This window comes from Mytilus californianus, unplaced genomic scaffold, assembly GCF_021869535.1.
Source record: "Mytilus californianus isolate M0D057914Y unplaced genomic scaffold, xbMytCali1.0.p SCAF_7, whole genome shotgun sequence".
Taxonomy (NCBI): Eukaryota; Metazoa; Mollusca; class Bivalvia; order Mytilida; family Mytilidae; genus Mytilus; species Mytilus californianus.
Window position 1 is genome coordinate 22,864,537 of NW_026262723.1, and position 14,648 is coordinate 22,879,184.

At 32.1% G+C, this 14,648-nt stretch overlaps 1 protein-coding gene across 9 annotated transcripts in view; it reads left to right on the top strand.

Moving 5' to 3' along the window:
* The first annotated feature begins 652 nt into the window (after nucleotides 1-652).
* The window catches only part of LOC127710074 (zinc finger ZZ-type and EF-hand domain-containing protein 1-like), a 73,995-nt gene continuing 59,999 nt past the window's right edge, over nucleotides 653-14,648 (top strand). For all 9 annotated transcript variants that reach the window (XM_052215807.1, XM_052215809.1, XM_052215808.1 and 6 more), the window contains exons 1-11: nucleotides 653-761; nucleotides 5,705-5,735; nucleotides 7,519-7,600; nucleotides 8,317-8,398; nucleotides 8,823-8,894; nucleotides 9,689-9,833; nucleotides 10,121-10,185; nucleotides 10,486-10,609; nucleotides 11,220-11,328; nucleotides 11,878-11,943; nucleotides 14,444-14,590. In XM_052215807.1, coding sequence (XP_052071767.1) covers nucleotides 708-761; nucleotides 5,705-5,735; nucleotides 7,519-7,600; nucleotides 8,317-8,398; nucleotides 8,823-8,894; nucleotides 9,689-9,833; nucleotides 10,121-10,185; nucleotides 10,486-10,609; nucleotides 11,220-11,328; nucleotides 11,878-11,943; nucleotides 14,444-14,590 — 977 coding nt within the window. In that variant the 5' untranslated portion in view covers nucleotides 653-707. The remainder of the gene's footprint in view (nucleotides 762-5,704; nucleotides 5,736-7,518; nucleotides 7,601-8,316; nucleotides 8,399-8,822; nucleotides 8,895-9,688; nucleotides 9,834-10,120; nucleotides 10,186-10,485; nucleotides 10,610-11,219; nucleotides 11,329-11,877; nucleotides 11,944-14,443; nucleotides 14,591-14,648) is intronic.

Sequence of the window (14,648 nt, forward strand, 5' to 3'; positions counted from 1 at the left end):
TTTATGGCAGCCTATTTTTATTCCATTGTTCTTGTATTGATGAAATCGGACAATCTACTATTTTCAGTTTTGCCTGGGTATAAAATTTCTCTACTACTTTTATTGCTCTATCGTATTCATACAGAATTTCGTCCACTGCGTTATAGTTACTACTTCGCAGTCTGATGTATTTACCAGATGTGTGGGTAATGTCACATGTACCGGCCCACAGATATATTACTATTTTACCGTGCCTTTTTAAGGCCTTGGTTATCCTTTCTTCAATCAAATCTACAAGTTTTCATGTCCTTGCCCCTGAGCAGCACCACATACAGCTGTGTATGATGTGTATTGAAAGAGTCTTGAAACGCCACGGTCACACAATTTTAAATTCTATTTATACGTTCTTCTTCTTCTATTGCATGGATATCCTTCCATTCATGGAACACCACATACAGCTATGTATGTGTATTGAAATGTGTCACACAATTTTAAAATTTATTTACACTAATAAATTTAAAATCTAAAAGGACACTTTTAAACAGTATAAATAGGGGAAATTAATTTAAAATTTATATATACGAATAAATTTAAAATCTTCACGTATTGCTTTTTCTTTTTGAAAAACGACTTCCGTTCTTTTCGGTAAATAGTTGTTTTGGTTGCTCTCCCCGGTCCACTTAAACCCTTCAAATCGAAAGAGCAAAGAATAATGAATCTTTTAAACTATGGGCAATTCATCAAGTATCTGTGAATCTGAAGACGGACCAGAAACTACAAAAGTAAATATTCAGTAGTAGTCCTTGACAGATAGCAGATGAAGCGCAATGCATTGTTCTATTTTAATTGACCATTTTTGATTGATGTTGTCTTGTTGAGCAGGGTTATCATGATTATTAGTCATAGACATCGCCTAAATACTTTATCCCTTAGGTCCATTGTCCATTTTATATTCATTTGATTAAAGTCATACTGATTATTTGTATAATAAACAGATAAATTGTTTTAACCAAAAGTCATTTCACACTAGGAAGTGCAATTTGAATTTGAGTATCATATCCTTCCATCCCTTAAAATTGGCCACTTGTTGGATCCATGCTTTCACTGGATATTTTTGTCAATCATTTCTTTTTATTTCCAATAACAGAAATAGAATGTTTACCATTGAATTTGCTGAACGATAAATATAAATGAGATTTAAGCAGGCTAGATAATAAAATAAGAATTTGCTTGTAAAATGTTTTTTTTTTATTACAACCATTTATAAATACATTTGACCATGTTGACAGCCAATCATTTCACAATTAAAACACTACAGATGGGATAGCTTTTTATAGCCTGTTAACATTTCTATGCACTTCCATCATGATTTTTCCCAATATGGTAGTCCAGAAAAATATAAATTTACAGTTTCAGTTGGGTGTAAATTGTAATACTTATACATGTACAAGTGTCTTTTATAGACTTGATGATGTAAGTAATATTTACTTGTAGAAATAAATTTGATGGAATGAAATTTTTTTCAAGGTATAAATAATTGAAAGATTGGAATCTGGTGGACAGTGCATGTACACTGTTTGGAAATAGGTTGCATGGCAAGTGGTCTCACTTCCAAATTGGAGTCAGCGATTACTAATTCTAATGCAACATCACTTGTAACGCATTTTTTATGTATTTTAAGCTCCAACGGCATTAATTGGTGATTTGATGGTCGCAAATACCTGTTTACTGGCTCCGCTAACGCGTCGCCAGTGAACTTAATTTGCAACCATCAAATCAACAATTGATGCCATTGGAGCTTAAAATACAATAGAGTTATCTCCTAAGTATATGTATGATTAAACATAATTATATGAGGTTTGATTTAATGTTAAAAATATAAAGTTTAAGACAGTTTGTAATAATACCCATTATTGGTACCTTTAATGACTCATTTTCTCCTACCTGACCATTATTATCCTGCCCATATAGGCAGTCTACACTTCAACAGACCATTATTATCCTGCCCATATAGGCAGTCTACACTTCAACATTTTCTCCTACCTGACCATTATTATCCAGCCAATATAGGCAGTCTACACTTCAACATTTTCTCCTACCAGACCATTATTATCCTGGCCATATAGGCAGTCTACACTTCAACAGACCATTATTATCCTGCCCATATAGGCAGTCTACACTTCAACATTTTCTCCTACCTGACCATTATTATCCAGCCAATATAGGCAGTCTACACTTCAACATTTTCTCCTACCAGACCATTAGTATCCTGCCCATATAGGCAGTCTACACTTCAACATTTTCTCCTACCAGACCATTATTATCCTGCCCATATAGGCAGTCTACACTTCAACATTTTCTCCTACCTGACCATTATTATCCTGCCCATATAGGCAGTCTACACTTCAACATTTTCTCCTACCTGACCATTATTATCCTGCCCATATAGGCAGTCTACACTTCAACATTTTCTCCTACCTGACCATTATTATCCTGCCCATATAGGCAGTCTACACTACAACATTTTCTCCTACCTGACCATTATCATCCTGCCCATACAGGCAGTCTACACTTCAACAGACCATTATTATCCTGCCCATATAGGCAGTCTACACTTCAACATTTTCTCCTACCTGACCATTATTATCCAGCCCATATAGGCAGTCTACACTTCAACATTTTCTCCCACCTGACCATTATTATCCTGCCCATATAGGCAGTCTACACTTCAACATTTTCTCCTACCTGACCATTATCATCCTGCCCATATAGGCAGTCTACACTTCAACATTTTCTCCTACCTGACCATTATCATCCTGCCCATATAGGCAGTTTACACTTCAACATTTACTCCTACCTGACCATTATTATCCTGCCCATATTGGCAGTCTACACCAACATTTTCTCCTACCTGACCATTATCATCCTGCCCATATAGGCAGTCTACACTTCAACATTTACTCCTACCTGACCATTATTACCCTGCCCATATAGGCAGTCTACACTTCAACATTTACTCCTACCTGACCATTATCATCCTGCCCATATAGGCAGTCTACACTTCAACATTTTCTCCTACCTGACCATTATTATCCTGCCCATATAGGCAGTCTACACTTCAACATTGATTTCAATCTCCTTCTTCAAATAAATATTTTTGTAATGAAACTCATATTTTATGAATTAAATGAACATATAAACCCGCTGCAATTGTTTGCACCTGTCCTAAGTCAGAAATCTGATGTTCAGTAGTTGTCGTTTGTTGATGTGGTTCATAAGTGTTTCTTTTTTCTCGTTTTTTATATAGATTAGACCGTTGGTTTTCCTGTTTTAATGGTTTTACATTAGTAATTTTTGGGGCCCTTTATAGCTTGCTGTTCGGTGTGAGCCAAGGCTCCGTGTTGAAGACTGTACTTTGACCTATAATGGTTAACTTTTATAAATTTTGACTTGGATGGAGAGTTGTCTCATTGGCACACATACCACATCTTCTTATATCTAAATGTTTGATTTGATCACCTAAGAAATTATGTTAAGAAGGATGCTTTTGTTGTTGTTAGTTTACTGATTGTTTCTGATCAATCTTCCAACATTGTAGTGCTCCATTGTAAACGTATGGGAGCAGTTTAATGTTAAATTAAGTTTCACATCTAGTTGATTTCAACAATGAAACATACTTTTCTTATCAAAATACAGTTTAAGGATGTACTTAACAAAAATTGGATAATTTGGTCATTTCTAGCTACCATAAAAGTGTTTAATTGCATAAAAAGGTTGTAGAATGGACAGGGCCAAATTACATAAACAAAAGATGACCAATGTGATAACTTGAGATTCCAATCCTTCCTACAGTACAAATCCTCGCTTATACAAGTAATTGTTTTACAACCGTTGAAATTCTCAAGTCTAGTCCAGAGGTCCTTAGTATAAAGGAGTCTAGAGGTCCTTAGTATAAAGCAGTCTAGAGGTGCTTAGTATAAAGGAGTCTTGAGGTCCTTAGTATAAACGAGTCTATAGGTCCTTAGTATTTAAAGGAGTCTAGAGGTCCTTAGTATAAAGGAGTCCAGAGGTACTTAGTATAAAGGAGACTAGAGGTCCTTAGTATAAAGGAGTCTTGAGGTCCTTAGTATAAAGGAGTCTAGAGGTCCTTAGTACAAAGGAGTCTAGAGGTCCTTAGTATAAAGGAGTCCAAAGGTCCTTAGTATAAAGGAGTCTAGAGGTCCTAAGTATAAAGGAGTCTAGAGGTCCTTAGTATAAAGTAGTCAAGAGGTCCTTAGTATTAAGGAGTCAAGAGGTCCTTAGTATAAACAAGTCCAGAGGTCCTTAGTATAAAGGAGTCTAGAGGTCCTTAGTATAAAGGAGTCCACAGGTCCTAAGTATAACATGTATAAAAGGAGGAGGTATAATAAGGCCACATTTTTGGTACCATGATTTTGAAAACCAAAAGTATTATAAATCTACCACATAACAGCTTTCAGATGTTCCTTAGGCTCATATTTACATTTTATGCCCTACTTAGGAGCATTATGTTTTTCAGTCTGTGCATATGTTCGTTCCTCCGTCTGTCCTGCTTCAGGTTAAATTTTTGGTCAAGGTAGTTTTTGATAAAGTTGCAGTCCAATCAACTTGAAACTTAATAGAGTTTTGACCCCAATTTTACGGTCCACTGAACATAGAAAATGATAGTGTGAGTGGGGCATTCCTGTACTATGGACACATTCTTGTTTAATATTGTCTCTCAAATTGGTATTTGAGCTTCAAACTTCTTACAGTTTGAGCATGTTGTGCAAAACAGTAAAAAATACCAAAACAGCCTCATTTTCAGATCTTGTCATTAATTTTTAGATATGAGCATCAGCTTTACCCAATAAGATATTTTGATACAAAACGTATTTTACAAAAAATGTTAATGTGTGTAAAATATCTTTTTTGGTAAAATCTAGGCTTGAAATTACCATCTTAAGCCATCTTATACCAACTATGTAAATTTCCACTTGTTTACATCATTATGACATCACAAGTGACCCTTTTGAACTGAAGTGTTAGATTATATTAATCTGTTCATTTATCAATAAAATGCACATGATTTTTAAACGTTTGAAAAGGTTGACTATTTTTGCAATTTCAGGGACCAAAAAATGGCTCGTATCACACCTCCTTCTTTTTGCCTGTTTATAAAATGATAATGCACTTATTGACCACAAGCACAGAAAAAGATTTTTATCCATACTTCACAAAATTTAACAGAGAAATTAATTAAAGTATAAAAAGAATAACAGGAATCACCTTATATACACATGATATATTGGACAGTATAACAGATATTTGATCATTTATCTTTATATCAATCATGCTTTCACATCAAATTTTGACTTGATCAACTGACCAATCCAGATAATGTTCTGAATGCCTATACCTTTTGTGCATGGAAGCTTAATAGCAAAGGAAAGTATGGTTAAAATACAATTTCATTAATTTTAAACATTTGCAAATATACACTTGCATGTACAATGTAATGTGTAACATGAAAGCTATATATATATGTAATCAGGTTGTCATAAATAGTTACAGTAACAGTGTAACAGTGTACAGGTTGTTTCCTCTGTATTTAACACTATTTACAACTTATATTGTTAACTCTGTAAGAAAAAAAAGTATAGCATAAAGCATAAAGATTGAGTATGTTAATGTATTTACAATGTTTCTCTTTGCTTTTCTATTCCAGATGGATGATAATTCAGATTCTGAAGATACAGGTTTGTATCAATATAAGTATTGGTCAAAAGTGTGAGGTCAAATCCCCTGAAACATAAGTGGAAGGTTCTCAATACTTAAAAAAAGTGGTTATATTTGAAGACCACTCTCCTGAAAAGGAGGCTAGAAATTCTTTTTTAAAGAGAAATTTTCAGAAGTCTATAATTTCATGATCAACATTGTTTCATAATAAGTAGTAGTATGTATTGCAAACATTTGACATGAGCCTGTAATTAGTTTTGCCTGATTTTCATAGAAGATGATATGGAATTTGTATTAGCATTGACACATCTCATTTCCATGGAGATTGTCTGACCCTGTACCTTCAGTCATGGTTTATTGACTGAATATTTTGCATTACTTACATGTTAAAGTATTGCTATTTAATTTAAAAATTTGCATTTTACCATCAAAATAACAAAAATATGAGACATATCTCAGGGTTAACAGTATAATAACTTTATTTTACTATTCCCCTCCCCACCTCACCCTAGTGGCAGTTATATCTTCCCAAATTTACCTAAAATTCCCTTGAACAAGTAACATCATTTGTGCTATATTTAATTTTTTTTTTATTTAAATTTAAAACAAAAAATTAATCTTAATAACTTGTTGGTTAGAAATTGTAGAGATAGGGTCTTATCAATGTTATCCCTCCAATTAAGTACATACCTGCCAACCCTCCCGTTTTGAGCGGGAGACTCCCGCTCAAATGGCGAAAAACGGAAAATCTCCTGCTTGCCGGTACCCTCCCGCGCGGGAGTATAGAATCTCCCCCTTTGGGATATTTTAACCTTGAATGTCAACAGTAATTACGTTTTTGTCTCACTGATTAGGGTTGTAATTACCTGTAAATCACAGACCATGTGAAATTAAATGGCTTCACTTGACAGCTTGGGTGTCAAACATAGTACTAATTAACGACCTTTGAAGCAAAACACTTCAAAGAAATTTCGGGCTAATTCCCCTGTTTAATCCTGTTTTAAGTTACCCTTCTTAAAATAATGTGAATTGATAAAACAATATAAACTAAATACAAATTAATCAAAGAATTATAAAAGAAGGGCAATTAAAAGATTTTGTATGCCTTAAGACAAAAAAAATAATTATATTTTAAAAATCACTTAAAAGATCTATACAGTATACTTCTATTCAATATTTAAATGAAATTAATAAGATATGTATTGAACCAATTTTAGTCAAATAGATAAGTGCACACACAAAATGCACCTGTGACAATATGATTGCTCTCTTATAACAGAGGTGTCTGGGGTGAAAGTTGTCTGGAAGTGATTCAAATGTCAAAGTTGATGAAATAGGAAAGAAACAAACAACACACCTTCTGTAGGATATAACCATATTTAAAGAAACAAAGTATATCTATAAACTCTTATATGTGTTTCGTAGATAAATTAATAAACACGTCATATATTTCACTTGAAAATGTCGTTTGCACAAAATCTCCCCCTCAGCTGTCATAGCTGAGAGGGAGATCTCCCTCTTTGAAGGTTTCAGAGGTTGGCAGGTATGTAAGTATAAGATATATTATATTTTCCAGAGTATTTTACTGAGTTCTTCTGCATTATACATGTATTAAATTATAGAATGTCTCATTCTTTCTTAAATGACCTTACATGTTTATTATTCCAAGAAAAATGGATAGGGGTCCTTTTTAAAGAAGTAACAAAATCACATGTTTATTGATGTTTAGTTTTCTTCTGTAGATCCAAGTACTCAACATACAAACACAAGTGAAAATTAACTATAGTATTTTTATAATTTCAGGTGATAAGGAAACTCCAGCTGTCAGAGATTTAAATGAGTTGTTTGATCACTCAGCATTGAGGAATCTTGTCTCAAAATTCAAGTAAGTTGATGGGGAAAAGAGGTCAGAACAATTGGGTTAACTGGTGTTCAAATTTCTTTTAATGGAAGAAAGATGCAGGATCATTTTAATATTTGATTTTAAAACCCTTGAGAAATTCATAAGTCTTGTTTAAAGCATTGGTGTAGAGATGTAGGTTTGTTTGTGAATTTTACAGATGGGTCAAGATATGCAATTAATTTCAGGTAGGTGGTATTGGTAGCCTTTTCCTGAATTCCTCTAGTCGCTCTACCAATATCGTAAATTTGGATATATATGATGGCTCGTTTTGAAGCTGAAACATTTTTTTTTCACATATGTGGTTAAATTCTCGGGGTATGAAGTGAAATTCATTTTTCCATAATTAAGCACACCCCGAAAACCCTTTTGTGATGCGGCTTTTTGATGTAATAAATACCCCTTTTTTCACTCAATAAGTTTTTTGAAAGTTGTTCTTTGCATACATTTAATAACTCCATAGTTTCAAGTTTCAACACCTTTATTCTATGATCCTCTGCTATTGAAATCAATACATATGGTTAAGCTCAGTAACTGGTTTAAAATTGAAACATGCCCAATATCACTGCACAGAGATTTTTTGTTTAAATACTATTTTTAAATTCCTCAATTTGAGGCACATTAGGGATATTGACCCAGATATCTTAAGCTTGTAACTGTTAAAAACCTTTCTTTTCCATTAACATTGTATATTGTTTCAGGGAAGAAATAACAGAGAATGTATTACAGCAGTATAGAACACAGATTCTACGCTGGTTGGATGATAAAGATAGTAAACAGGAGGTTTGTTTACAAACACACACACACACAAATATATATATATACATACACTTGCAAACAAACACAAACACTGGCACATGCAGTAGAAGTAGTAGAAAATTGATTACACTTATACAGAACAGATTTTACACTTGGTGGAAGATAAAGATAGTTAACAGTTTTATCAAGTCAGAGAAGACTGTTTCTGGTGGAAATCGCTTGGCTATATTATTTATAAAAAAAATGGAAAAATGTTAATTTGCACTGATTTTTACTTTTATAAAGATTCTTGCTTAAACTCATATTCTGATAATGTGTTTACATGTTAAACAACATAAGAAAAAAACTTGAGAGGAAAGCAATCTTTAATTTTAAGATTGAATATTGAATATTGAAGTAAAGATATTTCTAAGACTTTGTCCAAATTATTATTTGTTTTCTGTTTTAGGAAACAATATCTATTGCTCAGTTCTGTGATTGGTTGATGACAAAAAGTGTGTCCAGGGATGATGCAATCAAGGTTAGATTATAACAAATATAGTTGCCCCTGTATTAGGTTCTTCAAATTTGCAAGTTGACCACATTGTCAAACAAAGCAGATTATTTTTCATTTGACAGAATTCAGATTAAATAACCAGGTGCATAATTTTGCCCCTATCTCCCCCTAGAAACCATGAAATATCCCATAAAACCTCAGTACAACAAATGCAAACCTCAAACAAAATTAAAGCTTTTCACCTTAGGGTATGACACTGTGACAGGTATTTATTGGACCATATCTAATCAAGAATGAAGTTCGAAAATTGATTGCAATTATTAAATCTAATTTGATATTACTTTATTTATGTGATTATTTTATTCATTTAATTAAAAGTTAATCATACAATATTATAGTTTTTAGAAAAAGGATAAATCTTTTAATGTCAGGGCCATATCTATCCACCTTATTTCGTTGAACCTGTATTATTTTAGAACTAACGAAGATAAAAACTTAATGATTTGGAGACATTTGTTATGGAAATAGCTTATACGTTCTCTTCTCTTCTGTGAGTTTGAGTAGTATGTGTCTAAATTATTTGAACAAATTGATAAAAGGCCTCACAAGAAAATTCACATTTTGTAAGTTTTCCGAATTGAAAAATAATCTATCTGATATTCAGATATCAATAATGTATGCTACACAATTTTAAAAAGTACTCGGGGGAAAAACAAGAAGAAAGAGATGAAAAAAAATGATTTTCAATGCACTACCTTTGCAACAATTACAGCCTCATCATGGAAGAACCACTGTATTATGTTTTTGATTCATTGTAGACTTTCCAGCAGTTTGACACAGATGGCAGTGGTGTTGTGGAGACTTCTACAATGATAGAAACGGTTAAGTCTATGAGTGGTCCTAATTTACAGGGAGAATTAGGACGGAGTATTCGTATGATGCAGGCTTGTTCACTTACACCAGGTAAATATCTTAAGAATTTTCATTTGTTGAGAAAACTGGTACATGACATATAATTATAATGCAGCTTTATTTGATAAGTTTGGAATGAAAGTGATATTCAAGAAAAAAGAGAATAAAGTATTTTTAGTATTTTAATTTTATATTATTGCCACAGGCTTTTTCATAAAATGTATGTTAAGAACTTAGCACAGTGGTTGATACTTCTATAACCATCTGTGGTGATATTTTTTGCTTACCCATGTCCAGTTAAATACTGAACGTTGTAATAATAATACTGGCTATTTCAGGTTTTGTGGATGTGTATGCTGGAGATAAAAACGCTGTTAAACAACATGCAGAAAAAATACTCAAGGTTTGTTAATTAACTCTATAACAAATAATAGAGAAACAATCTATATTTTACACAAATTCTATATGCAAAGATGATGAACTTACTTCAAACAGATAATGATTTGAGCACTGTCATATCTTTACTAAGCATTGCCTTGAAATAGTGCCTTGATTTTCAAGCACATGTTTTGTAAATTTTTTTACTTGTATGGGATTTTTTGTTTTTCACAGTTAAGTTGTGGTCAGTTTAATTTTTGTATAGAATTGTTGTTAGTTTTAATTATGTTTATGACTAAATCGGTTTATTTTGCTTTGATTTCAGTATTTATTACGTAACAGATGTCCAAGTTCTTTTCTACCATTCCCTCTGCTGAATGGGTTCAATAACACAGCCAACATGAGAGGATCTGTTCTCAAACATGTCTTTAAAAATATTAAGGAAAGTGGTAAGTGCTATTTGTTTTTATGCCCCACCTACAATAGTAGAGGGGCATTATGTTTTGGTCTGTGCATCCGTTCGTTTGTCCCTCTGTCTGTCCCGCTTCAGGTTAAAGGTAGATTTTGATGAAGTTGAAGTCCAATCAACTTGAAACTTAGTACACATGTTCCCTATGATATGATCTTTCTAATTTTAATGCCAAATTAGAGTTTTGACTCCAATTTCATGGTCCACTGAACATAGAAAATGATAGTGCGAGTGGGGCATCGGTGTACTATGGACACATTCTTGTTTTTCATTTACTTTAAATTTAAAATTAATGTTTGTATTTATTAGATGTGAATCTGTAACATCATACAATATAACGATATTGATAATAGTAGATTATATTTCACCCATCTTCTTTTACATTAGAAAGATGTAGGCTTTCCCAAGAATGATGATTATGTTTGTCCTTTTTGAGAAAGAGATACAGTTTCAATATATTTTCTTTATTAACATTTTGACTAGTCTCTTTGCAAGATCAACACTTATGTTTTAAAATTAGATTTTTTCAAAATTTAAACAATGATTTGAAGTTTTAGATTGCTGTTTCATATTTTGTTGTATATTTGTAGGTCCTTCATTCAGTCAAGAAGGTGTATTAGGATCTGGAGAAGAATTAAGAACAATCAGTCCTTGTCATAGTAATATTGAAGTATCTTCTAACTCATCAGAATCTTACAGGTAAATTTCTCATTATCACAATTATTTCCTTCATTCTTTTAGATTTTACATATTAAAGATGGTTATATTTTAAGAACTATGTGATATTTTTAACCTTTTCAACACCTTAGAATGTCTTAAGCTTTTGGTGGTGTTGCTCAGTCTTAAGTGTTCTCTGTAGTGTTTCATGGACTTGTTTGTCTTTCCCCCATCTTTTATTTTTTGCAATTGTGTTAAGAGTTGCTTTGCGACGTGAATTTTGAATAGATCCTTTGCATCTTCAGCTTTTTGTTTTAAACAATTTTGTATTTATTCCTGTGTATGAGTTAGTCAAACTCAAGTGTGTTGTGTAATAACTGTTCAGAGGAACCTGCAGAAGACCAGATGTAGGGCTTTTCTGACCTTACACAAAGCTATGTTTTCCAGTGGCAGCTTTAGATATCCATTCTTTTTCCTAATAGAAATACGTTTCATATTATATCAAATAAATTTCATTCAAATTATGCATGAAATATTTACCCCTTGATGTTAAGCAACCAACCATTAATTAATTACTATATATGATTACAGGTTAACCAATGGTGACCCTAACACTTACTGGCAGTCAGATGGTACAGCTAGATCACACTGGATTAGGTATAGTATTTTTTGAAGCACATTTTGTTCTAGATGCCAATTATGAAAACATGCTAATGATTTGCCTGCATGTAGCGTTTTTGAAATTGTATTTATCTGGATCATATGTAAACCCCACAGCTTCTTTGTGTAATGACTGTATTAAACATCATGTATATTATAAAACAAATGTTTAACTTCTTAAAAATTCTTACTTTATGATATGATAAAAAAAATGGTAAGATAAGTCTTGTTAAATCAACTATTGATTATTGCAATGAATTTGCATTACAATATTAATTAAAAAAGCAGGACTTCCTGCATTTCTTATTAGATTTCCTTAGAGAAAACCCTATATAATTTATATAACAAGAAAGTAATTTTTTGTAATCTGTTGAGGAAAATCATTTGAAAAGGTTCACAAACTATTTTGATGTTTTGGCATATTCATGTCATAACAGCTATAAATTTTATTTTGATATTAGGGAAATCTTTGTGGCCTTTTAGGAAGTATTTCAAATCTTCAACAGATTCAGAGATTATATTGGCACATATGGATATTTTGTTCATTTCAATTTTGATATCACTTAATTAAATATGACATTACCTGTTTTCAAACCACTCCAATGTAATTTAATAGAAAAGTTACCGTAAGCGCAGTTATCTAATCTATTGTACTAAAAGAGAAAGCTTAATTTAACAGTTTTTATACGCTCGTATAATTATGGGACGTATTATGGTATACCGTTGTCTGTCCATCCGCCGTCAACATGTCGGAAAATAACTCAAAAACGCTGTAACCAAATCACATTAAACTTTGGTGAATTGTTTATATCTACTGACATGAGCTCCCTTTCGTTTTTTATAAATTTTAGATTTTACGTTTCAGAGTTATGGGGTTTTATTCATTAAAAAAAGGGTGATTTTCCAGTTTTCGGACAATAACTCAATAACACTTTCACCAATTTGCAAGAAACTTTGGTAAATTGTTTATATCTATTGACATGAGCTCCTTCTCAATTTTTATAAATTTTAGACTTGATGTTTCTGAGTTATGGGGTTTTATTCATTAAAAAAAGGGGGATTTTCCAGTTTTTCGGACAATAACTCAATAACACTTTCAGCAGTTTTCATGAAACTTTGGTGAATTGTTTATATCTATTGACGTAAGCTCCCTTTAGATTTTTATAAATTTTAGATTTTACGTTTCAGAGTTATGGGGTTTTATTCATTAAAAAAGGAGGATTTTCCAGTTTTCGGACAATAACTTAATAACACTTTCACTAATTTGCAAGAAACTTTGGTGAATTGTTTATATCTAATGACATGAGCTCCCTTTCAATTTTTATAAATTTTAGATTTTATGTTTTCGAGGTATGGGGTTTTATTCATTAAAAAAAGGGGGATTTTCCCGTTTTTCGGACAATAACTCAATAACACTTTCAGCAGTTTTCATGAAACTTTGGTGAATTGTTTATATCTATTGACGTAAGCTCCCTTTAGATTTTTATAAATTTTAGATTTTACGTTTCAGAGTTATGGGATTTTATTCATTAAAAAAAGGGGGATTTTCCAGTTTTTCGGACAATAATTAACTCAAAAATGCTTTCAGCAGTTTTCATGAAACTTTGGTGAATTGTTTATATCTATTGATGAAAGCTCCCTTTCGATTTTTATAAATTTTAGATTTTACGTTCCAAGTTATGGGATTTTATTTATAAAAAAGGGGGGATTTTCCAGTTTTCGGACAATATATTTAAAGTGCTTTGAGCAGTTTTTATGAAACTTTGGTGACTGGTTTATATCTATTAAGATAACCTCCCTTTAGTTTTTCATACATTTCTAATTTTAATATTGAGAAGTTATTGAACTTTATTCTTTGAAAACGTGACGGGCGTATCATGCGCTCATGGTGCAGCTGTTTATTATATAATTTCAAACATGTTACCTTTTGTATTACTGAGCTTACAATTTGGTAGTTAAATACAAATTTAGCTATGCCATTATCATAAAGAAGAAGTTGAATTCAAACTTTATTGGATTATAAAATACCGGTATGCTTTCTTTTTATTCCCCTGCTGCATAAGAGGGGTATATATACTAATTAACCTTTGTCTGTCCATCAATCTTTCCAAAACACATTTTGGTTGCAAGCTTTATCTGATTATGCCCTTCATTGTGACATGTTTTCAGTTCCTTTGATATTCAACTTCCTGTTGGTTAAAAACTTTTGTCTTTAAAATATCATGCACATTTATCTGAAATTTTCATAACATTTATTCAAAGACATTTAGCAGGGTATGATTAGCTTATCTTGTTTCATCTGCACTTGTTACATTGACGACATTGATGTTACATTGTTCTCTTTGATTTGATGAAACTGCAACTGAATCAGATTTGATATTTGGACTGCAATAGAAAGTTTGAAACACTTACAGTCAAGTCACAGTAAAAAGACAATTAGTTAAATATTTTTTATTCCATAACAACTTTCTTTTATGAAATTTTCCTGTATTTTCAGATTACATACGAAAACAAATGTTGTAATAAAGACATTATCAGTAGCAGTGGCTTCCTCTGACTCTAGTTATATGCCAGAACTTATACATATTGTTGCTGGGAAAAATTTTAGGAGCCTTAGACAACTTAAAGAAATTAGGATTCCCAGGTAAACTAATATCAAAAATGGAGAAGTTTTAGTGAAAATATTTAATAAATCCTCTTAT